Raw genomic sequence first — 27,355 nt, 5'->3', positions numbered from 1 at the left:
AATGAACACTTTCCAGAAGGCCAACAATTCACTAAAATCTTTTTTTTTTTTTTTTTTATTGGTCTTATGAAATATTCTCCTTTGTTGAGATTTGGGTTTTTTGTTAAATGTGAGCCAAAATCATTACAATTAAAAGAACCAAAGACTTCATCTGTGTTCACTGAATTTATTTAATACACAAGTTTCACAATTTGAGTTGAATTAGTGGAATAAATTAACTTTTCCATGACATTCTAATTTACTGAGATGCACCTCTATATATATATATATATATATATATATATATATATATATATATATATATATCACAATCTGCTCAATTACTGGGATTTTGATCCACAACCATTTCTAGGGTTTACAAAGAATGGTGTGAAAAGGGAAAAAAAAATCAGTATGCAGCAATCCTGTGGGCAAAAATTCCTTGTTGATGCTAGAGGTCAGAGGAGAATGGGCAGACTGATTCAAGCTGATAGAAGAGCAACTTTGACTGAAATAACCACTCGTTACAACCGAGGTATGCAGAAAAGCATTTGTGAAGCCACAACATGCACAATCTTGAGGCAGATGGGCTACAACAGCAGAAGACCCCACCGGGTACCACTCATTTCCACTACAAATAGGAAAAAGAGGCTACAATTTGCACGAGCTCACCAAAATTGGACAGTTGAAGACTGGGAAAATGTTGCCTGGTCTGATGAGTCTCTATTTCTGTTGAGACATTAAGATGGTAGAGTCAGAATTTGACGTAACAGAATGAGAACATGGATCCATCATGCCTTGTTACCACTGTGCAGGCTGGAGGTGGTGGTGTAATGGTGTAGGGGATGTTTTCTTGGCACACTTTAGGCCCCTTAGTGCCAATTGGGCATCGTTTAAATGCCACGGCCTACCTGAGCATTGTTTCTGACCACGTCCATCCCTTTATGACCACCATGTACCCATCCTCCGATGGCTACTTCCAGCAGGATAATGCACCATGTCACAAACCTCGAATCATTTCAAATTGGTTTCTTGAACATGACAATGAGTTCACTGTACTAAAATGGCCCCCACAGTCACCAGATCTCAACCCAATAGAGCATCTTTGGGATGTGGTGGGGAGCTTTGTGCCCTGGATGTGCATCCCACAAATCTCCATCAACTGCAAGATGCTATCCTATCAATATGGGCCAACATTTCTAAAGAATGCTTTCAGTACCTTGTTGAATCAATGCCACGTAGAATTAAGGCAGTTCTGAAGGTGATAGGGGGTCAAACACCGTATTAGTATGGTGTTCCTAATAATACTTTAGGTGAGTGTATATGTGTGTGTGTGTGTGTGTGCCTTACTTTTTATATCAAAATCCAGAACAACTGTATTTCGTAATACGTTTCATTTTACATTTTTTAAATCTATTTGGCTCAAAAATCTCTTCACTTCTTCTGATCTTCCGAATCTGATGGCTGCTCTTTCTTTTTTGCATGCCTGCTTTCTAAGACGGTGAGTGATGAGGGGAAAGAGAAGAAAGGCAGAGAGAGAGAGATAGGCTTGTATGTGATGTTTTATTTGGCCTGAACGCTGCAATCAGAGGCAGGGAAAGGGACACATCTGCAAAAGCCTGGACATGCTCCGCTCCAGCCAAATTGGCATCAAAGTGAGTGAGAGAGGTAGAGAAAATGAGAGCGAGACAGATGAGAGATTGAAGGGTAAGAGAGAGCTGCTCTTGTTCAACAAACACTCCAATTCCGCTTGTAGCCAGAGAAAATATGAAATGAAAAACAGAGGAGGCTGCCTAGGCTTAAAAACCAAACAAAGAAAATACTTTTTCCTTCCACAAAGGAGCCAAATTTATTTTCCAACCTACAGTGTGGACCCCCCTCTTGTCCCTCTCTCTCTCTCTTTTTAATGACCTCTTGTTATCCTCCTAGTGATGGAGAGAACATTTGCTTAGGTTGTTGTCACCAATAGCCCACACAGATATACGGTGGCACTCGTTCAGGTTTCATGTTTAACATATCTGCAAACTTACATGCCATATAGGCACTCATTCAGACGAAAACACCTGGCAACAAACAGATACATACCAAACGATGTGTACACACACGTATGTTTCTGCTCAAAATGTGTGTGTGTGCTCAGCTGGATCGGAAAAACCTTCTTAATATTAGTTCTGGTTATTTTAAGCAACACTCCCTTAAACCATTTAAACAGAGTGTTACAGACTCAATAAAGTTGAAATTTTTAGAAATTTTTAGTCATAGGAACAACACAAAAACGTCACAAACATATTAAAATAATTTTCTGGCAAAGTAGGATCTTGATATATTATTATATTAGGATAACAGAATAATAGTAGGATAATAACAACAACAACAACAACAACAATAATAATAATAATAATAATAATAATAATAATAATAATAATAATAATAATTATTATTATTATTATTATTATTATTATTATTATTATTATTATTATTATTATTATTAAATATTCTATTTTACAATCAATTCCCTTTAATATGTTTCAATAATAATGATGATGATCAACAATAATAATAATAAGACTTTTTGTTACAGGAACATATAAGATATATTAAAATTTAAGTCAAAAACATATTGAAAGAATCTGAAGATAAAATAGGATCTTAATGTATTATTATATTAAACTAGAATAGCATATTAATAATAATTGTATTTTATTATTATTATTATCAAGATTCTATTTTTAAACAAATTCCTTTAATATGTTTTGAATAACAATGATTATGATTAATAATAATTATAGACTGTATTGTAATTAATGTTTAACGAAACATACAATTTCTTCAAGAAACAGTTAAAATACGTCTGATCCATCTTTATTTGACCCTCTATTATATTTTAATAAAAAAATATTCTTTTTTAATAAAAAAACACTCCTTTCATTTTGTTTTCTATTCTATCTACTTGTTTTTCTTTGTGTGTGAAACACACACACACACACACACACACACACACACCTTGCTTTGTGTACTGATTTAGGCTAACCGAGGACTTGTCATTTGCAACATATTGTTGCTCTTTTGTTAGTTTTGATTGCTTCTATTGTCCTCATATGTAAGTCGTTTTGGATAAAAGTTGCTGTAAATTACTAAATGTCAATTAAAATTAAATGAAATTGATTATAAAATAGGATCTTGCTATATTAGCAAACAAATATTTGAATATATTCTCTGTTGTATTGGACCGTTAAGTCAAGTGTATTTGTGGTATATGTTTTTGAATTTCCACATGTGTAGGCAATAAAGATTTATAATATAATCTAATAAAAATATGAATGATAACTATTATATTATTACTATTATTATTATTATTATTATTATTATTAAAATAAAAAATATATATTTTTACACATACTGTAGCATTGTGGTCTCTGAATCTTGAACATGCATAAATCACAAAATCGTACAACTCCTCACATATCAAACACAGATGAAAAGAGACCTTAAGTTACAAATACTTCCAATTCCACAAGTAAAGACCATAACAAGCATCCCATGTGGTACGTCTTCTTAGTTTTGTATGAGAGCGATCAAAGAGAGAACTGCTGTTATTGGCTGTGTTTTGTGATTGACCGTGTCGTGGCACGCCCTACTTTCATGTTCGGTGTGAACAGACAAATTGCCTGTGAACAGAATCCTTGTTATTAGAGTCAGACAAAATGGATGACTCAACATTACAACTGGCTTGTTTAGAGATGCGTCTGGTTTTGTTCATCTGCGCTGCAGTGAACAGACTTTGAAGGAAGGTCATCTTAACTAACGTTAAACTCATTCCAGACACGCGCACAATAGCACCAGCTGTTCATCTGCCACTGTGGCGAGCGTTGTGCAAGACTTCTGAGTCATACGGATGCGGATCGTGTTTGTTTGCATGTATCTGTCATTGCAGGTGAACAGCCCTATCATTTTTCTGTCTCATCTGGACTTGACGTCTTCTTTACAGATGCACAGAACCCAGCGTGAAGGAATCCCTTCTGCGTATGGAAAGCCACCACATCTTTCTTTTTTAGCGTGTTTAGACAAAGCCCTTGTCTGTGCTTACAGATGTATTGCCTCCTGAAATGTATTCCAAGCGGTCTTGCTTCTGTTGGCCTGCAATATTACTGTGCGGTCCACTGGATTACAAATAATGAGGCCCAAAAAGACCCAATGCTCTGCTCTGTTAGCGAACAGAAACTTGTCTTGATTGTGATTAATGTCGAGTTGAAATGGAACCAGAAACAAACAGATTTGTTAATGAGGCTTTCCTATTAGTAAAAAAATGACTATGTGAGTTTTTATTGGTTGGTCAGTAGATCTGTTCTGATCACACCTGTAATGGTGATTTGTTATCAATTAGCAGGATGTTTACATTAGTCTCAATCAGATGATTCATGGCCCAATTAACTCTGCCTCTGGGAAACAGACGTTGGAGGGAACCGTACTATGCAGAGGGGGCTGAAAGTTCAAGCTGATTTCAGTGCTTTTATTCTTCTCTTCGGTTTTGTTCTCTCTGGCCTGAGAATAGGGTGATCAGAGTGAGAAAGAGCTGATTATTCTCTCTGTCTGAAGAGAAGAGGCTTTAGTGTGAGAACCTGAGTGCTGCTGAGGGATCCTCTACAAGCTAAAACAAAGCTCTCTCTTACTCAGGCATGGTTTACAAAAACTCTCCTCTTACACCCTTTCCCACTAAATGAGTCAAATCTCGAAAAGAGAGAGAGAGAAAAAAAAACCTGTCGCTTTAAACTTACAAGAAACCTTGAAAATCTAATAAAATGTTTAAGTCCAAAAGTTTAAGACCAGTGAAAATGATTTTTTTATATATAAATCAATATTTCAAAATTAAAAAACTCTATAAAAATATATTTGTTTTATTGTTTATTAATGTATTACATAAATAAACACGACCGATACAGTACACAAGTCTTAGATAATGACAATTATTTGTTTAAATTTTAATATAATGTAATTTAATAAATATAATACACACACACACACACACACACACACACAAAAAAAAAAAAAAAAAAAAAAATATATATATATATATATATATATATATATATATATATATATATATATATATATATATATATATATATATTTCAGTCTGTTTCTCTAGTGCAGCTCAACCAGGTCTCGTCCCATTCGTTGATCTTTGTGATATCACTAATACTGGAAAATATGTGTTATAGTCCAAGAAAAAAATTTCTTTATTTAGCAAACATTTTAGATTTATAACTTTTTACAGCAGAGCCCGAGATCTAACCACATAAAAAAATAAAAAAAATAAATGAAAAGTGATTCTTGATAAATAAAATATCTCCTTTTGAAGTTTTGGAGCTTTGTAACTTTGCAGATCTTTTTTATGCTGAAAAAGCCACATTACGGACTAACTAAAGTTGAAAAAGTGAAAAAGCATAATAAATAACTAAATAACTAAAATTATGACAAACAAAAAACATAAAACAGTGTAGAAAAGTTTATACATGTCTTATTCAATTTAAATCATAATCCTTTGTTTCATGATTCCCCAAATCCACAAATGTTGTTTACAGCTGTTTAAATTCAAGCTTGAATGCTATCCTTTCAGTGTTTTCTCAGATCTTTTGGAGCCCTTTATATAAAAGTTTTTTCCCCCTCTCTCTTTCATGTCTCTCTTTATTCTCGGCTTTCTAGGCTAAAACGTTTTGCTAGGGAACTCAAACATGGCTTTCAGATGACAGACGGCAAAGTATATTCCCCTGTCTCTTCCCTGTGTCCCTTCATATCTCCATATCTCACTCTGTACATTTCAGATTCAGCTGACTTAATCGCTCCAACTGAAAGTGCCTGTGAGCAGTCCAGCTCCCAGCGCACAGTTCAGAGATAAAAGAGAGGGCCAGTTGACTCTCATCCCCCAGGATAGCTGGCCCCTAATCCTATTTTCTGTACTTTTATGAAATGAGAATAACAATATTCTGATGGATAAAGCATTGGCAACATTCATGTCGCCTCTGGAAGGGGATTCTTTTAAGCCGGGTAGCTTGAACTCTGACCTGTGTGTGGTGGAAAGCTATTCCTGGGGTAAACATATCATCTGTCTGTTACAATTTCTGGATACACAACATTTTGATGTGACGTTACTAGTTTGCATGTGAAAGCCTTATCTTCACTCTCATCTTCAACTTGCAAAACCGTATTTTCTCCATGTCGCTGGTCTTCACACAGCTTCTGCAAACAGTCGCCGTACCAGTTTTCAGTAATGCAGTGGAGCGCATCTGACATTTTTAATAGGTCCAGGACGTGAAAGTCTTCAGTGTCAAATTTCACTAGCGTCATTATTCCATAATAACTCAGCGTCAAATTAACAGAGTAGTCAGAGTCAGCGAAGACAATAAAAGTGAGCTTTTTAAAGCCAATCTCTCCTAATGGACTAAATATGGAGTCCACATTTTATGTTATTTATATTAGCAGTAGTTTTTATGAGAAACACAGCTTCTTATTAAACATTCTGACTTCATAAAACCCCACAATGATCTACGATCAACTGCAATATAATCTATTGAGGCCTAGATTTTAGATTTATTTATTTGAATTGCATTTAAATTTCAATTTGGATTACACATTTTTAACAAATGTAGAGTAAAACATGTTTGTCAATCCTACATACATGACACATGTTACTAACAGACGGATTTATAACTGACTAAATGTAATTGTTCAAAATAAAGAGAAATGCATTTTGACAATATGATTAATTAAAATCAAATAGATGCATGCTGGTACGAATAAACTGTGTCATGAGGTGTTATTATTATTATTTTTATTTTTTTACCAGTAGCATTTATGTATGAGTTACAAATATGTTAAAATAGTCATAATTTATTTGGAATTAATTAAATAATACATATATAAACATAAATGTTAAATGTAAACCTAATTGATTGATTGATTGATTGATTGATTGATTGATTGATTGATTGATTGACTGATTGATTGAAGCTATTGGGGTGGGGAAAATCATATTATATTATAACTACTGAAAAGTTAGTTGAAATATCACTTTAGGAAATGACTGGCCATCAGAAGCACAAAGTGCAGCTCTGGTCAGCTTAGAGCTACTTCACTTGAAGAACTCCACAAGTAGTACTATACATATGGTGGTCTCTAGATAACATACCTTGTGTCATTAAGTAATTATTGAGGGTACTTGCTGAAATTGCTCCATTAAATGGATAATGTTTTCTAATTTAGGATCAAAGCCAGACTCCCCTGCCGACTGGCGAAGGACATTATTGCGGGTTTCTTCAAACGTCAAAACCATAGACGAGTCAAATAAAATGCCGCTCAGCGTGTAGAATGAATCATTAGCCTTCGCGCTCTCTTTGTCTCCCTCTGCACATCTCTAAGTTTGAGAGGACAGCAAGTGGAAAGTATTGAGATGTAATGTGGGGGGGGGGGGTAGAGAGGTCTCACGGATCCTTTGAAGTCTGATTAAAGTCTGGAGAACAGCCAGAATCAAAACCTCCTGCTTAGATTAAAAATTCTGCGTTTTTCCCCTGGAACAATGCAGAAGCGCAGAACGACGCACACATAACAAAGATGTCTGTGAATTTCCGGTCAAATGAACTCTCTGTTCATATGGAACTAATCAGCATCCGATGCTGTGAATCATTCTTAATGGCACTGTCTCTAAAAGTGGTCCGCCTAACACAAGCATCATTAATCAAAGTACACATCTTTAAAAAAAAAGAAGCTGCTCTAGTCTGGTCTTTGTTTATTGGCTTCAATTACTGTAATCCCTCACTATTAAACCAGACCAACAGCCTTTCAAATCTAAAATCCCTCCCCCTGTCTCAGACTGGGCCAATCGGAGCACAAAGACCAGCATCACTGTAGCTCTTGTGGCTTTTAAAAATACACAGGTTCCTCGTAACAATGTACATAGACCAAGAGAAAAACAGACAGATCAGACCACTCTAGCGGATAACAACTTAACAGGTGTTACTATTTTCTCTGCCACTTTGTGGGGACTGAATGGCTTTCCTGTAATTGATTTTTCATAAGAAGTAGCTTGCTAAATAAATTGTGACTAAGTCTGCCCCCAACTTTTCCAAGCACAATGACGGTTAGTACAAAGCTTTGGCCTTTTCTTTGGGCTCTCGCCTTGTTTGCTTAAGGGAACTAAATCCACTTTGTCAGCAGTTAATTGGAGGATGCTGCTTTTCTTTTATGCAAATAGGAAAAGTTTTCACTTCATTTAAACAGAGCCACCTCTTCCGTTAGTAAGAAAAGCCCTTCAGTGCCCCTGCTCTGTTCCCACACCTGCCTAAAGAGACATTTCTATCAATGATATTCAGACTAGGTGGTCAGGCTCATGAAAACATGGAATCAAAGATGTTAATTAGTTGTATGGAAGCGTGTGTGTCGCCATAGTTATATTTCCCTTTGAACGGGGGAAATTTATGGCATTTCGAGAGACGCTTGGTAGATTGTAGGCCTGTTTTTGGAGCCACGTTTAAAAAGGTATTGATAAATAATGTATATAATACATTTACATTATTAATTATTTTTTCAACTTGTTCATATATCTTGTTCACATCTGTCACTGAGGGAAGGGGTAAAGGGCTTAACATGTTTAAAGTCTTTCTAAAAGAGGAACCACACCTGTCTAGACCACATGGAATTCCCATCCTTTCTTTTCTACAGCTAGAGAGGAAAGGTCAGCAAAAACAGACAAAGCAACACAAAGGCTGCAGTTTGTGTTTTGTTTTGACCCATGTGAATGTGGGTGCCTGCTCTTCACTAAAGCAGGGGGGAAATGCTCTACATTTTCACAATTTCATTTTTTTTCCTCTGTACTGTCAGGGAAGAAAAATCGCATTCCTCTCAGCAAAGGAAAGTATAAAAGGGACGAGTTCTATAAATAAACCAGAAGGAAACGCAAGAAAGCAACAAAAGAGCAAACAACTGAGCATTTCCCTTGAGTTTGAATTTGTTCTTTTTGCACAATGTATCTGCACAGGTACATTCCACGTGGTTGTTAGTACAATATGGTTATGCCAAATGCCCTTGTTTGGTACCATTTACGAATTCAAACATGAGGCTAAATATTTAACTAAAGTGTCTTGGCTTCCATAACCAGAGTTCAAAAATAAGACACATTTTATTTCTGTTTAGGTTCAGATTTTTTCACAATATTTACAATGGTCCCACTAAAAAAACTAACAACGACAAAATTTTAGATTATGTAATTTATAGATTAATGTAGATAAACTGATTAAATTGCTTTTAGTAAATACTTCTCAATTAAAAGTTTCAGTCTTTTTTTTATATCAAAAAAATTATTTACTGATTTATTAAAATGTTGCTTGTTTTTGGTAAAGAATGTTTATTTATATAAAAATCATATATCAAATCATATACCAAGCAAGCGATAAATAAAAAAAATAAGTTGAATCATTTATTTAATTACAGTTTGCTTTGTTTTTGGTGTTTAATTTGTTAAACTTTATATATACAGTACACAAACACACATACATAAACACCCTTCTGGGGGGTACGTGACAATTTCCCCAACTGGCCCGAAACACTCTCACACTGGCTCCAGGCTATCAGAGCTTCCTTATTGCCGAGCCATGATAACTAATCCAAAAGGACACAAACAGATAAAGAAAAGCCTCCTGGCCCATATCATAAGTGACAGAGATGATTTTAATTGTGGCGAAACAAAGGTTGTCCTAAACAAAAAGCAGCAAGGCTTTCCTGTCCACTGCAATAACAGAACACCTGCTGTTTGATAAGACAGAAATAAGTTTTTCAAAGCTGATGGTCACTATCTGCTATCCCAGCATCCTCTCTGCCTCATGTTACCTTTTTTTTACGGTGTCCAGCCCAGCTGTGTTCCCCATCTGTCTGCCGAATAGATTCCTCTCACTCAGTCTTTGGATGCTGTAATCTTTTTATTGTTGTTTTATATTATAAACATTAAAAGCTGGGAGAGCAGATGGCCTTCATATCGTCCTGCAGCTTTGAAGAAAAGGCATCAGGGCTATATGGCCGAGAGGCAGAGGGTGTGTGTCTGTGTGTGTTACCGTCACATATAGCTTACAGAAACCAGCAGGTGTGAGAGATGAAAAAATCTACTTGCGCTTAGGAAACAGCTAAAAGTTGTCAAAAAAAGTTGACGATTCTGTGCAGGTGCCAATCGTGGACCAAATGTTTATTTTTCTTTTTTATTCTAGTGAACGTTTATATTCTCCTTCACTTATTCCCATGTCAAAAGTAGCTAGACTAAAACTCATTAGAATTTCTTTGGCTAATGGAGAGAATAGGAGGAGGTGCGAACAGGAAGGGATGAAGACATAATTAGTTTCCTTCTCCACAGGAGATGGTGCGTTGATGAGACAATGAACAACAGAATAATGAGGAAAGGGAGAACTTTTCCATCATCTTCTGGCCTTTAATCAAGTAAAAAAGGGCCAGTCACTAAAAAAAGGGACGCTATGATGTTTCATAATTTTAAGATCAGTCTGATTTAAATCGATAACAAAATTTCTCAAATAAAATTTTCATACAGTACCATTTAAAACAACTGATTTGAATGTTTTATTTTTTATTTATTTGCACAAAATAGTATTATGATCCATAAAATAAACACAATTATCAGCTTATCGGTACAAGACTACTTTTTTAATATGGACACATATCTACAATTAGCAAATAATTTTATATAACATATTGATTTAATTTGAAATTATATCATTATTATGTGATTAAAAAAGACAGACTTAACATGAGCGATGTTAAACTAGCACAGTTTAAGTTGCCAGAAATAATGTTCAACAATACATTTTCAACCAAATTCTATAATTGACCAATCAAGAGTCAAAAATTCCAGACAACCATTTAATATGAGGAGTAATTTCTTACTTTATTACCAAAATGTGTTTATATGTATGATTCCTTTCCTGTGAGTGTTTGACAAGCTTGACAAGGCTGTTCTAAAGAAGTGCGATATCAGATCCGCTGTTCAGTTTGGCACACAGATTTGTGCTCATCACACAGGCATAAGACAGGGTTAAAAGATCTGCCGCTCTACAGCTGTAATTCACATCCAAGCACACACGCACTTTAAGTGCACATGCACGCAGTTTCTCTCTCACGGTCACACATTTTGAGGTGATGAGTTTGTTCTTGAGTGTGGTAGGTTGCGGCAGCTGGTCTCGGGCACCGCTGACACATATCTCAATTCAGTCACAAACTACCACAGTACCTCCCCTATGATTCAACCCTTCTGCAGCAGGAAATGAAACACTCTAACCCCAGAACTGCCTAGCACAGGGACACATGTTGCATGTAAACAGGAGGACGGAGTGACACAGGTGCGTTTGTTTGTATTTACGACTGTGTGCATGTGAATTTTTTCCAGAATGCTTGGCTAAATAACGTGTCAGGTTAAAACACATGTCCTGACATGTTGGTTATGTTCAAAAGTCCAAAGGCAAAGTGAATAAATGGAAAAATTATATAGGCCTAAATGCTGTTGTTATTTCCTATGTCATAGCATAGCGTTTCAACAGTTCACATTAGCTCTTGCATTCGGTCTTCACGCAATAAAAAAACATGCTTCTACCCTATACAGAAGTGCCTGACTGCTACTGGGTTTAAAATATCCTCATAACCTCTTTATATCAGACTCATTGTGAGCTGAAACAGTTTTCTCAAAGCCTCTATGAATTATCCAGTCAGAATGTTCAATTAACGCCTGTCAGTTAGAACTGGCTGTTAATAGCCACCCGCCATGAAGGCCACCAGCTTTATGTGATGCTTCCATTTTTGTTCCAATTTAAATTTCTCTGCTGACGGCACATCTGAGGACGTTCAGGTGAAAAGTCTCAGAGAGTTCAGAAGGTGGTGACAATTACAAGGAGACTAAAGCCTGCAACTTTTATGCATGGCAGGCATCTGGAATTTAAAAAAGATTGATGATAATTTGGATTGTGTCAGATACTCGTTTGCTCAGATAGAGACAATGAATTTGAAGGCAAAAGTAAGGGATAAAAGAGGTGGTGGTGGGGGGGACTTTGTCTGAAAACTTTGTTGCTTGCCTCACAGGAATCTAAATAATTGAGCGAGTTGGTATCCGCTCGTCTGACAGAGAGAAAAGATGACTTTGAGCAAGAGGGTGGTGGAGGGGAAGATTGAATAAGAGACACAGAACAATGAAGTGAACCCAAATATGTACAAGTTATGCTTTTCATACCTGCCACAGTCCCTCACTGAAACAAATGCGGAAAAATTAGTTTTTTTTTTTTTTTTTTACTTTAAATGCTAGTAAATAAGTACAAAGAAAGAGCAAGTAACACACTGCAATTTGGAAGCAGATATATATATAAGAATTAATTATAAATTAGCATTATATGTAATTTTAAGTATGGTTAATCTGGCAAATCTCTAAACAGCCAGTTGCGATTGATGAACGCTAGAAAGTCCTGCTCACATTCAGTCCAACTGGTCCCTTCAAGGTGGTTGGCAAACTTCCCCCCCATCCCCTCGCTCATGCTGAGAGACAAGTGTAGATCTCTCTTTCTTTTTCTCTGTGTCTGTCTCTCTCACTTCCGTGACAGTGGCCAGTTCAGAAGGACACACTGGAGCAGTGGCTGCTGGGAGTCTGCAGTCAGTCAAGCAGAGAAGATTCTGGGGGATTTGGGGAGCTTCGTTTGCCAGCAATAAAAGGCTTGCAACAGGATCCTCACTGAGATTAATGACCTAGATAGGCCACCGCAATGCCATTTAAATGGGAAAGTAATTAAAGTGCACCTTCCATGAAAATTATTCATTGCTGACGGATTGGGTGACGGACGAATCGCGAGGCATTCTGCACAATGCCACAGGTCAAGTGGCCAGAGTAAGGCCGCCGAGGCCACTGTGAGCCAGACCACCAGCGATTTAACCACAGCTGTTGAATTGTAGCGACCGGTCCAGCTCTTATCAAATTACCACAGATGGAATTACCAAAAGAGGGAAGACAGAAAAAGAGAGAGTGGCTATGGAGAGAGAGAGAGAGAAAGGCCTCTCAGGTAACATAAAACGGCATATAAATGCTACAAAAGAGGCTTGAGGGATCCGCTAAACTAGAAAATTACACCACCTAACACTGGCCAACTGGGAATCACTGGAATCAATCAATCCATTCTGTTTAACGCCCCTGCCACAGATTAGAATTTTGCGGAGATCGATCAATGGACTTATTGTTCCCCAAAGTGTGATTTTTCTCAGGGGTATTGAACGGGATCCATTTTGCAGTGATAATGTGTCGAAAAAGAGGCCATATTAATTACGAGAGAAATGCCCAGAGGATTGTCTTTCAGTCTGGGGCATGAGAATGCTTTTTCGCACTTTATAACGCTTGGCGCGACACATTTGGATGTCGCTTGAAGCTAGAAGAAGTAAACAAGCTGGTTTGGGTTCTCAGAGTTCAGCTTCATTTGAAGTATCACTGTGTTTATTAGGAATGATTTATCTGTGGACATCATTTAAAATCAATGCGCCTTTGTAATCTTTAATAAAAAACATACAATATGCCACTTACTTACTTACAAATAGTAACCGACAATGATCCAGTCAATTCCTTACCTAGTAATCACCTAACATTTTCTACATTGAGAAGCTGTAAGTCACATCAGGAAAGAAAAGATCACAGTTGCAGTTATTTTTCAGACTTTAAAACACGTCGAGTGACAAAGCGATTCCTGCTAATGTGACCAGACTGCCCAGAACAATTTTCTGTTATTTACTTGAGTCGTGCAGCTTGAAACACAAAGGTTCTTGAGATCAAAGTACGTTGCGAACTACAGAATGCTTCTCCTCGAGAGATGAGGGGAAATAACCCGACTGGAATCTAGTAGCATTAGAAAAAGTGGGCTATGTAAGGAATCCATGTGCCTCAATGAATAAAATTTCTTATTTAAAGCCATTTCCCCTCTAAGGCAGAAGATAAGAGCAGCGTAGCGGAGTACAGGGTTAATGTGCTTCCCTATCAAACACTTAAACAACTTTGCAACACTTTGCAACATCCTAGACAGAGTGGGCAACAGTCAGAGGGAGCTATCAGCGGGCAACATGCACATCGTGCTCTTCTGACATGTAACCTAAGCATTAAAAATCCATTTCCACAGCTTCTCGCCTTCTTTCGCTTTGATTCTGTTTACCACACATGCTGTTTGCATCTAAAGTGCGCGTCTCACATCTGGCTGCTGAATTCTGTGGCGTGGAAAGGGCTGGTCGGTCCCTGATTCCACACTGTTTTCCTCAGAAGGGCTCTCCTGAATAAATATTAATGGTTATTCTTTGAGCTATTTCCGCTCAAGAGCATTGGGAAGAACAATGGGTGTTGTTTAGACAGACACACAGAGAGATGAAGCGAGTGAAGGAAAGAGAGAAAGCGAGAGCGAGAGAGAGAGAGAGAGAGAGAGAGAGAGAGACGCTTCCGAGGGCATCTCCACAGAGATGTCAAGTGACAATAGAATGCTGATTGAAATGCTCTTCACCAAACTTCCCATGCAGTCCTCTAAAATGAAGAAAAAAGAATTGCCATTAAAGAGAGAGAGAGAATTCACATCCGTCTGCAGGGGGATGGCAAGGGGCATCAATGGAGGAAAAAAAAAGAGTATATAAAAAAAGAAATGATGATGATGAACCTGCCGATACAGAAGCAGACACTATTTAAAAACCATTTCATGGAGAGCAGGGAAGTAATTAGGCTTTGGAGGGACAATGAGTACTCTGAGTAGCCCCTCTCTCACACGGACACATCCCTTCTTCTGCTCTCTTTTTGTCGCTTACTGTGTCGCTCAGTAGTGGAAGGATAATTAAAGAAAGGATTCCTGAATTCCTCATCAGATGCATAGCCATCTGGATTCGGGCTCTGCACCTTTACTTTCTGCTGTCCTTACCGTTTCTACTCCTACGCTTGGTGCCTGAAGCGTCGACTTATTCTCATGCAGATGGAAATGAGAGACGAGAGAGGAGAGGGTCTCATCCGCCTCCCCATTCCTTTTCATCCATCACTTGTTTTCCCTCCGCCTTGTCTTTCTTTGGCGCTTTTCTGCTGTTAAAGGTATCGCTCAATATAACATTCAAAAGTTCAGGGTCGATATATATATATATTTTTTTAAAAGTTTTTTTAATAGTCTCTCCGCTCAGAGTAAAATTATTACAGCTTAAAATAGCTTCTCTATTTTTATATATTTAAAAAAATATATGTATTCTGTCGATGACAAAGCCGAATTTTTAACAGCCTTTAGTGTCACATGAATTTTTATTCTAATATGCTGATTTAGTGTTCAAGAAACATTTCTTATTATTATCAATGTTGATTTGTCGTGCTGCTTAGTATTTTTTTTTTTTTTTTGAATCTGTGATCCATTTTTTCGTGATTCTTTGAAGAATAGAAAGTTCAAAAGAACAGCATTTATGTTCTTGCTTTTAATTTCTTTTTTTTCTTTTTTTTTTGTAAATAAATAAAAATCATATTGACTCCAAACTTTTGATCATGTAATATAATATATTTTTATCGTATTCATGTGATATAAGAATAATACAAACTGATGACTCTTTTTTTTCTCATTTTCACCTTTATTATGATACGACAGATCAGAGCTGACAGAAAACGAAGTGGGAGCGGAAATGGGAAAGGCTCTCAATTTGGGATTTACTCAATGTCGGTACACCTTTCCAATCTGTCACTTTATACTCTTTCTGGTATCCTTTCCCAGGAAATATGATTTGGGAAGAGCTTAAAAGATACTATTTTTTCTACTCTGAAGGCCTTGATAAAGTCATCAGTGTTAATGAGTGTCCAGCTCTGTCTGACCAGCAGCCAGCTTATTGTTTCAGGAAGCTGCATTCTCGCCCATTATGAAGTAGTGATCCATTGCTGTGGTAACCCAGGTGTAAAATTTGCGCCTGTAAGGCTCTGGTGAGCAGAGAATTGAGCATGCTCAGATAGGGTTAAATTTTCCATCTCGGCTCTAAACAAGGGGCTGATTGTCCAGGGCTCCTATCGGTTTGCCATCACAGTGAGCCTTTTGTATTCAAATGGACCCTGTGCTTAATTATTAAAGGTGAATCTTTAAATATATGAGTTACTGAATGGACAACCATTTCATTTTTAAATGAGGATATGTGCAAAGCTAGAATCAAGGATGTGCAGTTGATTTGTCCATTTGATAGTCCTGTTTAATTAGACAGATTTGCCTGACCACAAACAGACACATTTCTTAGAGGGACTAAGATGGTGGATTCCTATATTCAAAATCAGCATGATTGAAGCGCAAAGAAATGTGCATTTAAATTATGTTGCTAATGATAAAATGTCACAACTAAAAGGAGAAAATCCAAAACAAGCCAACCTTACTAAAGCAATATTCACATGTTTGTTCGAATCCAATTCAAATAGTATTCTTGGAAATCTGTTTCAGTCTGACCAGACTGTTTAGATTAAGCATAGCTTTTTCATGTTCTTACGCCATGTGAAATGTAAACACATCAGAAGTTTCTGTATAAATCTTTGCAGAAACATGCTTTTGTTTTTGCGATCTGCAAGTCTGGTTTCTTTGGCGAAATAAAGTCGCACATTCAAGCTTCATTTGTTTCTGCTGCTGCCTCATAAAACGAAATATAATCCAGCACGACGGCAACATTTTGTCATGTTGTTAAGACAACATCCGTATTGCAAACTGTGACTGTGTCTCATTTAGAAGGCTGCGCCCTCCAGAGGTCGCATTCGAAGTCATCGAGGCTGTCTCTTTCAGAAAAGCAAGTGGGACACTGCGAATACGACCTTCTTTCACGGGAATTCAGAGGATGCATGAGATGTATCCTTCACTGCTACAGATAAACCACAATTCTTTGCGTCGCCATACACAACTGTCGTTTATTTGAAAAATGCTGGCACCGGCAGATATACACACAAACGCAATTGTGGTGTTAACAACTTACCTTAAATTGCCTCCAGTTAAAAATGAATAAACCTTGTTCTTAATACAGTATCCTCCTCCTTTGTTTTCTCCAACAGATGTCTGTTGTGCGTACGCTGCAGCTTCTCAAACACTGAACAAAATAAAACAAGTAAAAACATTTTTTTTTAAATACCTTTCAAATTTATAAATAGTCTTCCTTTTTAAGTAGTGCGAGAGCTCAATGATGTTCTAAATGTCTTGACATAGCAATGTGATACTTTCTGTTTCCTTTTACCGCCTGTCCTATGAAGGCCTTCTCATTTAATTCTAGGTTGAGGACACTTCACATTCGCATCCTACAAATAATGAGACCTCCAGAGGATTCGACCTCCAGAGGGCGCAGCCTTCTAAATGAGACCCAGCTTTGTTGTTGTTGTTTAAGCGTTGGCATAACAACGCAACGGCATTGCCATAGAAACCAATACACATTCCGTAAAACGAAAAAGAGTGCTTACACACACACAGATCGGACATGAATTTACGCATTTAGCAGACACTTTTATCCAAAGTGACTTACAGTGCATTCAGGCTAACATATTTTCCCTCGGAATCAAACCCACAACCTTTTGTGCTGCTAACACAATTCTCCACCACTGAGCCACAGGAACACTATGAACTATATGAACAGTTGTGATACACTGCATAGACAGTTAGTTCTTCGAATCTAAATTCATGCAGATAGACACAAAATCGGTTTTGGGCTGACAGTCTGAACGAGACTAAAATGACTAACCTGTTTTTGCAAGACTAGCTGAATTGCTAACCTATTCCTAGCTAGAATCTATTCACATTCAAATAGGAAATTTTTATTCTGTCCTCCATTTTTGGCTTATTCTGTAGTTTGAAAGACATGAAAAATTAAACCGGTAATGCTGGCACTACAGAAAACAGGGCTTTACAAATATATTTTCTCAATCTGACAATAACTAATGACTAAATATTGCCCAGGGTGGCTGGTGTAATTGTCTGTTGTCAGTATGCCAGACATAATTACGGCCGGCTCTCACTTTGAGACAAGGGTCTTTCCCCTCGCTCTCTCTGTCCCATATCTCGGTTTCTCTCTCTGCTCCTAACCTACCAAGGTGTCCGTGTGTCCTTGTGGCTCCTTACACCAGCGAGTATCTCTGTCACGATCCCTGTCATGAAACATACATCATCCCCTCTCCCCTTCCTCCTCGGCTCTGTTCCTCCCTCATTTTACTGGCTGCCGGTCATTATCACCTCTCCCTCTGTGTCTCTTCCCTCATCTCTCTGTGAACATGTGCATGCACGAGCTGCTTCTGTTATCCTGTCACTGACCTTGTTTTGTTTGCAAACCATAAAAACAACAAAAATGCAAATGAGAGCTTGAGTTTTGAATGCAGGTGGTGAAACACTAGGGATGTACAAAACTACACACTGGCAGAATCAACGAGTCTGTAAGTTACCTGAATGACTGGATGACTAATTGGTCTAGATTTAAAATTGGAATAAATAAAAATGTTGCATTTCTTTGACAGTGTTTACACAAAACTCATTCCTGCATTCCAAAACAGCTGAACTAAGCACAACAGAATGGAACAGGAAGCAGGATTCCCGAGACACAACACAAGAGTCAAAAATATCTGTCTTGAATAACTTACGTGCTTTACTTAGTATGATGACGAGATGAGAATAACAGGTAATAATCTAGATAAAGAGAAATTATACTACACATTAATATATATATATATATATATATATATATATATATATATATATATATATATATATATATATATATATATATATATATTTTTTTTTTTTTTTTTTTTTTTTTTTTTTTTGTAGACAAAAGGAGATAAATTAGACAACATACCGCTATAAATAAATAAAAATATACCACAATATATTTATTTAAATATATTCAACTGGTGTACTTAAAGTCTGTGAATTTAGAACAACTAATTTTGTGCTTAATGCACTTTAATTGTTCAGAAGTAGTGATGAAGTCTTAACTGAAGTGTATTTAATTGTGCTAAAGATGAACTATTGCAAGAATACTTCTGTTACACTTTAAATATCTAGTATTTAAAAGCATATATATATATATCATAATTAGGGATGCACGATATTGGATTTTGGCCGATATTCGATATGCCGATATTTTCAAAATAATTTTGGCCGATGCCGATATCGATATATATACAAATATATACTGATATATTTAAACTTTAATTTTACTGAAGAGAAATCCATGTATCTCTTCTGTACTGATTCTACCATAAATTTATTATTTTACAAATGTAGACAGACATTCACATCTGAAAAACAGGTCAATTATTTCACTTGGAGAATATCGGTTTGGCTCATCGGCAGAAATATTCATATCGGCCGATACCGATAATGGTCATTTTAAGCTTTTATCGGCCGATACCGATATTGTGCCGATATTATCGTGCATCCCTAATCATAATGATACATTTAGAAACATACAGTATATACTGGACAAAAAATTTTCTAGACTACAAAAATAAACATAAAACAAAATAAATGAATACATTTCGATAGAAATACATTTATTTTTCTACTATTATATATTTTACATTTATGTTAGACATAACATTATTTAAAAAGCTATATAAACTAATCGACATATATGTCCAGATAAAAATATTATATATTATCTAGTTGAAAAAGTCAGCTTCACTAATTGACTAGTTAGTTGTTGGATGGCTAGTCGATTAGTCAAGCCTTGACCATCCCTAGGTAACATATCAGATACAATGGGATCTCTTTTTAAAACGGCGAAGAGGTACAATGAAACAGTCAAATATTGTATGTGTAGACGTAGAACAACACTGCAGTCTATGCGCTAGTTGCTGAAGCGCAGTACTAAGCTATCACTGTCTACTAACCTCTTGTTAATGACCAGAACCAGTATGCATTTGAAGGCAAATTGTATTTCATGGATGCTTGGGCATGAAAGAGAAATCTTGTTTTGCAGATCCATAAAAAATAGTTCATTAAAAAACATGCATTTCTCTAGCATGTGCAGTCTCAGAAACGGCTCTTAAATTATGGCCAACTTCCGAGTGTGAGAGAAAGAGGGAGAGCCAAAGACAGGCAACCACTCGTCGAACTAATAATGTTTGCGGCCATGACTTCAGCACCAATGCAGGCATTTGCCACCCATTTAATTTTAGGGGATAAAGTGAAAGCTCATATCATTTATCAAGAATTCAACAAAGAGTCTTGCCGAAATGTCAACCATGGCGACTGTAAGTGATATTTAAAGGTGGCGGTTCTTCTGGCAGACAATAAAGACTAAAGGGGAAATGAGAGAGGTATTCTTGTGCGTGACTTCTATTATTTATCATCTGTTGTTGTTCACCACTGTGAATAATTTGTTGAATTATCACAACGGTGGAAGGTACAGAAACATGAATGCACTAGTTGGAAATTATACAGCCTTGAGTTGAGAGTGCCATCCAACCAAGCAACATGAAAAACACTAGAACCTGCGTCTTGCATAAAAAAAGCATCAAAAGCGGAATGGTGTCAAGCCAAATAGTCACCGAAGTCTAAACCTCTTACCTGCTTGGCTGGTTGCGATGCTGACGGCCGCAAACAGTCGCTGGGTACGGCTGAGGTCGGACACGCCGTTCACGGCCTCGACCTCAAAGGTGTAGTTTGCGTGCGCTAACAGGTCGGTGATGGTGACGTAGGTGTCCGTTAATCCACTCTGCTGTGGCGAGTAGCCAACATTGCTCCCGCAAGGAAAGCACTCTTCCGGCTCCCAGGTGCAGCGGCGGCATATAATCCGGTATGTCACGTCATTACGGCCACCGGTGTCAGCTGGAGGGGTCCACTCTAGGCTGACGGTGGTGTGGTTGATGTTGTAAAGCATGTTCTGAGGAGCTGATGGTGGCCCTGTAGTAAGAAAAGAGGGGGAGGCTGAGATAAACATGTCTTTTCTCAAGATAAAAACACCATGGCAATATCAGAAATATTGGCCCTTGGCAAATCCTGACATGCAGTTATACTGTAACCTAGATACATAGAGATGTTATGCTGAAGAATGCTGGGGAGTTGAACTTGAGCGCTGCCAAGGTCGATGTAGACCAGGGTTGTAGCAAAAGAATGAAACCGTGAACAACGAGATACTGTTTCAAGGTAAAAAACCTTGAGATAAGACCGCCTTGGTACTCATCAACTTGGTAGCATTTCATTACTGAGCCAGGGAGTTATGTGTTTCCTGTGGAAAGAAAAGAGGTGATACAATTGGCAAAATACTTTTTTCTGACTGCCAGGGTGACAGGAAGTCTGAGTCACTTCCAGAATTTAAGAGCCAGATCATGAGCGAGTTGTCGCCCTGACATTAGCAACAGTGCATGATTCCGCTCAGCCTACATTAACCAGCTCACAGACGGATGACCACAGTCGAAAACAACCCATCATCCCCTAATCCCCGCCAGTGCCAAGAAATCTGGCGCGTCTCATAAAGCAATGATTTATACTTTGCTACTTTTATCCAACCACCAAGCCCTTGCTTTTATCACCCTAATGTTTTTATAATGGCACTGCTGTCTGTTCAATATCTCTTTTATTAGAACGTGTCTTTGTGATGGTCTCGCATCATGATTTTCCCTTTTTGGAGAGGTTCGATTTTTGTACCTCAAAGTGAAATAGTGACCTGTACCTGTCCACTGGTGTGGAGCTGAATAGGCGTTTTCAATCTGTTCTTTGTGAGATTGACAACAGAGCAACTGGTGAGCGGTAAAAAAAAAAAAAAAAGAAATGTTAGCAAGAGGTGAAGATATCCACCAATATCTGATATTCAGATAACGTCTCTCATAGGAATTTAAATCTGCAGATGGTTTTTATAGTTTTTTGTCTTTTTGTAGTTTACAGATTAATTATAACAACGGATGTTCACAAAAAATAAATAATAATAATAATAATAATAATAATATAATAATTAGATTTCAAATGCTATTTGCAAGATTTGGGGAACATTACAACTATACTGTTTTGTTTGCATAAAAACGAAACATTAAAACTAAAATCTCTGCTTTTGTTATAATATTTAAATGTTTTGGAGGATAATCGATAAATGGACATTGTTAAAATCCAAATTAATAATAAATATATACAATTAATAAATAAAAATAACTTCAAAATATAATAAACAGTATGGAAATGGTATTTTCAGATTAGCTTTTTTAAGCCTGGTTATTTAGGCTGCTATTGATTTATTAACAACTTCGTAAATTAAAGAACACAGATGCAACATCTATCGACCAACGCAATATACCAAGCGTAATTAGCGAAGTCGCAAATAAAGAATAAAGAAATAAAAAAGCCACAGTACTTTAAAAAGAAATAGAGGAATATGTTTTAATAGACCTGTAATTGCATGACTCCTATTTGAGGGTTCCAAATAGTCTTTTATTTCCTGAAGCAAATTAAAAATAACATGGCTTGGCAAATATGTGTAGTATGTTCGAATAATGTGTTCTTTCCAAATAAATACATGTGGAAAAACTCCTCTCCCTTCTACCATGCGCTTTCTGTTCTCTGCGGTGCCTTCTCCTAGCAACAATAATTGCAGCCATTTAAAGTGCAAAATAGTTTAAGACATACTCTTTTGGGACGTTAAATAAGGGAGCAAATATTTAGTAAATTGCATTGTGTGATTAATTTTAATACTCTTCTCCCATAACTTTTGCGTCTGAAAGGGAAACTCAGGCGCAAAAATAACTGTGTCCACACCTTTTCAGCGCTTATTCATCCTGACAGTACTATTTTAACGTCAAAAGACGGTTTGCACTGACCCTGCGCTGGACCTGTATATCTAATATGAAGTGATAAATGATATGGAACCGGTATATTTTGCATATACTGTCTTCAGTGTGTAGTGTATTTTGGGTATTCTAAAATAACGTTTTTTACCTAAGTGATGTTGAGGTACAAAACGCAAAGTCACGTCGCCAGTTCTACCTTCTGCAAAACTGGGGACATTTACTAACAAAACACTCAATGCATATGAATGAGGGGAAAGAGCAAGCATTAGAATTGTGCGAATGGTTAATATGACACTTAAAGTTTGCTCCTCATTAAAGCTAATGGCACACACAACCATCCATATTCATCAAAGTAGGAGGGGAACGAGTGAACATAGGAGATGAAAGGGCCACCTGTGGCAGGTGAAGAGATGTGGTCCATCTCTCCATCTCTCTCTTCTCTATATCTATCTCTCATGCTCCAAGCAGAACTTCAACTACTGATGCTAATGATGTCCCTCCTACTCCATTTCCCTTGGGGAGAGATGCAACACACACACATACACGCATCCTCCTGAGACTTAACATTCTATTTCTATGGTTACCTATAAGAATAAGAATAATAACACTAATGGCTCCATTAGGCAGGGCCTCCTCATTCCGCTCTTGAGTTGCAAAGATCAAGGGATTGTTTATCTTTAAATGGACAGCTGAGACAGGAAGGGACTCAAGTCAAGCTGTGATTGAGCATATCTATTCAAGCGACAAGGTAGCACTGAGATGAATCACTACTGGAAAAGTCCTATTGATTTAATTCTCGCAAAATATTAAATAAAAGCACTGTAATCTAATAACAATCCATGATGTTGTTTTAAATTTCATGATTTGATGCTTTGTACGAAACTGCCCGGTCCGTCAATCACTTAATGTTTTTGTATTAAGCTACAGTGGTTTCAGATGGCTTATAAGACACCATGCCTGATCTATATATAGAACAAATTGAAGTTTTAGACATATCTAATCAATAGTTCACCCGCAAATGATCAAAGCAAATATTTAAAGGGATAGGTCACCCAAAAAATGTAATTCTGTCATTAATTACTCACCTTCATGTTGTTCCAGACCTTTAAGGCTTAAATCTTCATCTTCAAAACACAAATTAAGATATTTTTGATAAAAAAAATCTCATGGCTTTTCTGAAACTGCATAGACAGCGATGTAACTGTCACATTCAAGGCCCAGAAAAGTAGAAAAGACATTGTTAAAATAGTCCATATGACATCAATAGTTCAACCCTAAATTTATGAAACTGCATGAATACTTTTGTGCACAAAGAAAACAAAAATAACAACTTTATTCAACAATTTCTTCTCTTCAGTGTCAATTGAAGCACGTTCACAACAATACCACAATGCAAGATTGAACCACTGATGTCACATGGAAATAATCTTCATTTTGTGTTCCATAGATGAACAAAGGTCTTACAGCTTTGGAACGACATGATTTTTTAATTTGCATATGGCAAACAAATAATGTACTTTTTTATTAGTATAATTAAAATGGTATTTATCTCTTTGTATATATGGAATCACAATTGAACATTTGGAATTTATGAAAATATTTTCTTATTTTCCTTGTTTTCTTTTTTTTTAAGTACGGGATGAAAACAATGAGTATAGAATGAAAATGGCTAAAACAAGACTTTCCTGTCGAGTGTACATCTGGCGTCTGGAGAGTCCTGCAGTCGTTTTTTTTTTTTTTTTTTCATTCACTGTTGAGAGCGTCATCGTCTGCTGGTTAACAACAAAATGCCCTCCGAGTTTACAGTTCTCATTTGCTCTTTCACACACGAGTGCATATGTGTTTCTATATATGTAATCTGTCATCTCCTCTGCAGTCTGCTTTGAGACTGATTCTGCAGGGACGCTGGTGAAAGTCTGGGGGAAACTGGGACAAATATCTGCCACAGACAGCTTGATTTTCTACACCACAAACCAAACTATTCTTTTAATGGGTATGAAGCTTGCTTAAAGCCTGTGTGCACTCTTTCACACTCGTTCTTTTTGCTTTCCCCTTGAACCTTCTTTTAAAATAAGTTTAACCCACACTTTATAGATTATTGTATAGCCGCAAACCGCCCACAGTCTGTTCATGGAGTGTCTGATGAAGATTACACATAAAACTCCTAACTTCTCTTCTATTTTTTCATGTGTTTTCTGTGCAGTCGTTCATGGAAAGGGCTGTTCCATCAGAGTTATTTTTTTTTTCTCACAGTGGTCTATTGTTGCGGTATAATCTATTTTGGATAAACTTGCCCTTAAATGGCATGTATAAACTTAACATGTGATTGATTGCTTTATATGCAGGTCCAAGTAGGCTGTTTTTGGTCAGAATGAGCTGCAATGTGGACCACACTTTAAGCCTTTAGTCAAAAGTCTGACAGGTGAGATTAAGTGACACATTTCTAGCAGAGATTTTTTAGAAAGACGCTAAATATCCTTCCAATCCAAAAAGTGAAATAATGAATGCAAAAAAAAAAAAAAAAGATAATAAAATAATCTTTACATTTGGGAATATGTGGTCACGATTCTCACCCTTGCTGTTTTCCTGTGAGAGAATGTTAATTAGGTCAACCTGCTGATCTTGTGTGTGTGTGGGTGCGTGTGTGTGAAGCCTGAAGTCTCAGGCCTAGCAGCACTGGAGCTTAACTCAGGAATCCAGTTGTTATCTGCACATTGAACAGCTTTTGGCTGTCTTAGTGCTACTCCTCCTAGTAAAGCATAATTCACTCAAAAATGTTGTCATTTACTAATCCTCACCTCATTTTATTTATTTATTTATTTTTTCTGAGGAACATATCTAAAACAAATATCCTATTTTCAATATAATGATAGGTAATGACATTTTAGTTCACTATATATATATATATATATATATATATATATATATATATATATTGCAGTCAATATTGGAGTGAATAATGACTTAAAGTTTGGTCTGCTTGTTAAACGAAAGCGAAAAACATAGTATATAATCTTCCATTCAAAAAATATTGTAATGTGTTTAATGAAGTCTCTTATTTATTTGAGTAAAAACAGCAATATTGAGAAATATCATTAGGATTGAAAATAATTGTTTTGTTTGAATATATTGTGAAATGTATTTTCCTATTAATTCCTTGCAATGATAAAATGTAATTTTCAGCAGCCGGGTTGCATTTATAGTGATTTGTTTTGCGACAGAAGAAAGAAAGTCAAACGAGTTTGGAATACCGTAAGGACGAGTAAATGAGATATTTAATTTCTTGAGTGTCTATCCCTTTAAGACTCACCACACTAATGAGGGTCCCAGAGGGCCGCTACTCCTGAACCGTGTTTAAACAGTCCAGCCACTAATCCTTAATCTACAAACATTGTACCTGAACTTTGGCCTTACGTCTACCAAGCACCATGGCTAGATTGAGGGATGGAGCCGGAGAGAGATGGTCGAGAGAGGCTGGTTTTATTACTGTACTCCTGTCCCTTAGCAACTGTGGGAAAAAGGAAAGTCTCGCCCTCAGGGACACGTCAACGAATGGAGGTGACGATTCCAGGGCTTGAAGAGAGCTGAAAAGAGAGTATGTAGGTTATGCGCTCTCACTTTCTCTTACTTTCTCTCTCACTTGTTTAATGCCTCATTTTCTCTCTGTCACGTAGTCCCACCCTCCTACCGCCCCTTCCAGACCTTCGCTAGTGCCGACACCATGCGCAGCTGTCGAGTGATGGATGTCATCTCTGAGAGCTGTCAAGAACTCCCTTCTTTCGTTCTATCTAAAAATAAAAAAATAAAAACTTCTCTCAAATGCAACAGGCTCACCTAAGTATCGCCTATTTATCTCGACGCCTCACAGGTTGTGGTAAAGCGGGTGAATTTATGCCAAACCATTGGGATTATTTTGTACTGTAGAAAAAAAATCGCAAATAAGTGAATATTTGTGAAAAACTTTTTCTTCCTTTTTCTTCCTTTCAACAATGACAGACCCTTCTTCAAGTGAATTTTAATTCCTTTCACTCTGGAAATCTGAATTTCATTAAGGCCGTTCTTAATCCGTGTTCTGAGGAGCTGAGTGCGTATTGACAGAGCTTAAGATTCGGTAGGTTTACACCTCGCTCATTTAAAAAGCTGTCCATCAGGGTGTTTATTCAGCGAATGTAAATTCACCCCCAATTACCATTCAGTTCCATGCGGCTTTAAATCCCCAAAAAAGAAATCTTCATCCCAGACAATTTAGATGGTCACAATAACTTAATCCCGAGATAATTAAGACAAGTCTGGTGAGGAGAGTATTTCGTATGCACAACACTTCAAAAGAGATGCGATTTATGTTTGTTAAAAGTTTTTTGTTTTACTCCCTTGATTTGCATTTTTTCCCTCCTGTCACATCCTTATTATCCCAAACTCTTGCCAAATCCTTTATGACTCACTTGTGATTTAGAATCCTCACTTAATTCTTTGTGCATCTGGATTTCTTCTTTAACGTTATATCTTTGTGATTTAACAATGCATGGTGTGGCCTACATCATTCTACACTACTGTCCAAAAGTTTGGTAAGATTTTTTAATG

The 27,355-nt window shown here is 37.0% G+C and overlaps 1 protein-coding gene across 7 annotated transcripts in view; it reads right to left on the bottom strand.

The window, feature by feature from the left end:
* The window catches only part of LOC127984319 (ephrin type-A receptor 7), a 79,257-nt gene that overhangs the window by 30,693 nt on the left and 21,209 nt on the right, over positions 1–27,355 (bottom strand). For all 7 annotated transcript variants that reach the window (XM_052586910.1, XM_052586905.1, XM_052586911.1 and 4 more), the window contains exon 5: positions 20,565–20,900. In XM_052586910.1, coding sequence (XP_052442870.1) covers positions 20,565–20,900 — 336 coding nt within the window. The remainder of the gene's footprint in view (positions 1–20,564; positions 20,901–27,355) is intronic.

This window comes from Carassius gibelio, chromosome B20, assembly GCF_023724105.1.
Source record: "Carassius gibelio isolate Cgi1373 ecotype wild population from Czech Republic chromosome B20, carGib1.2-hapl.c, whole genome shotgun sequence".
Taxonomy (NCBI): Eukaryota; Metazoa; Chordata; class Actinopteri; order Cypriniformes; family Cyprinidae; genus Carassius; species Carassius gibelio.
This window is presented reverse-complemented; position numbering and strand designations above follow the sequence as displayed.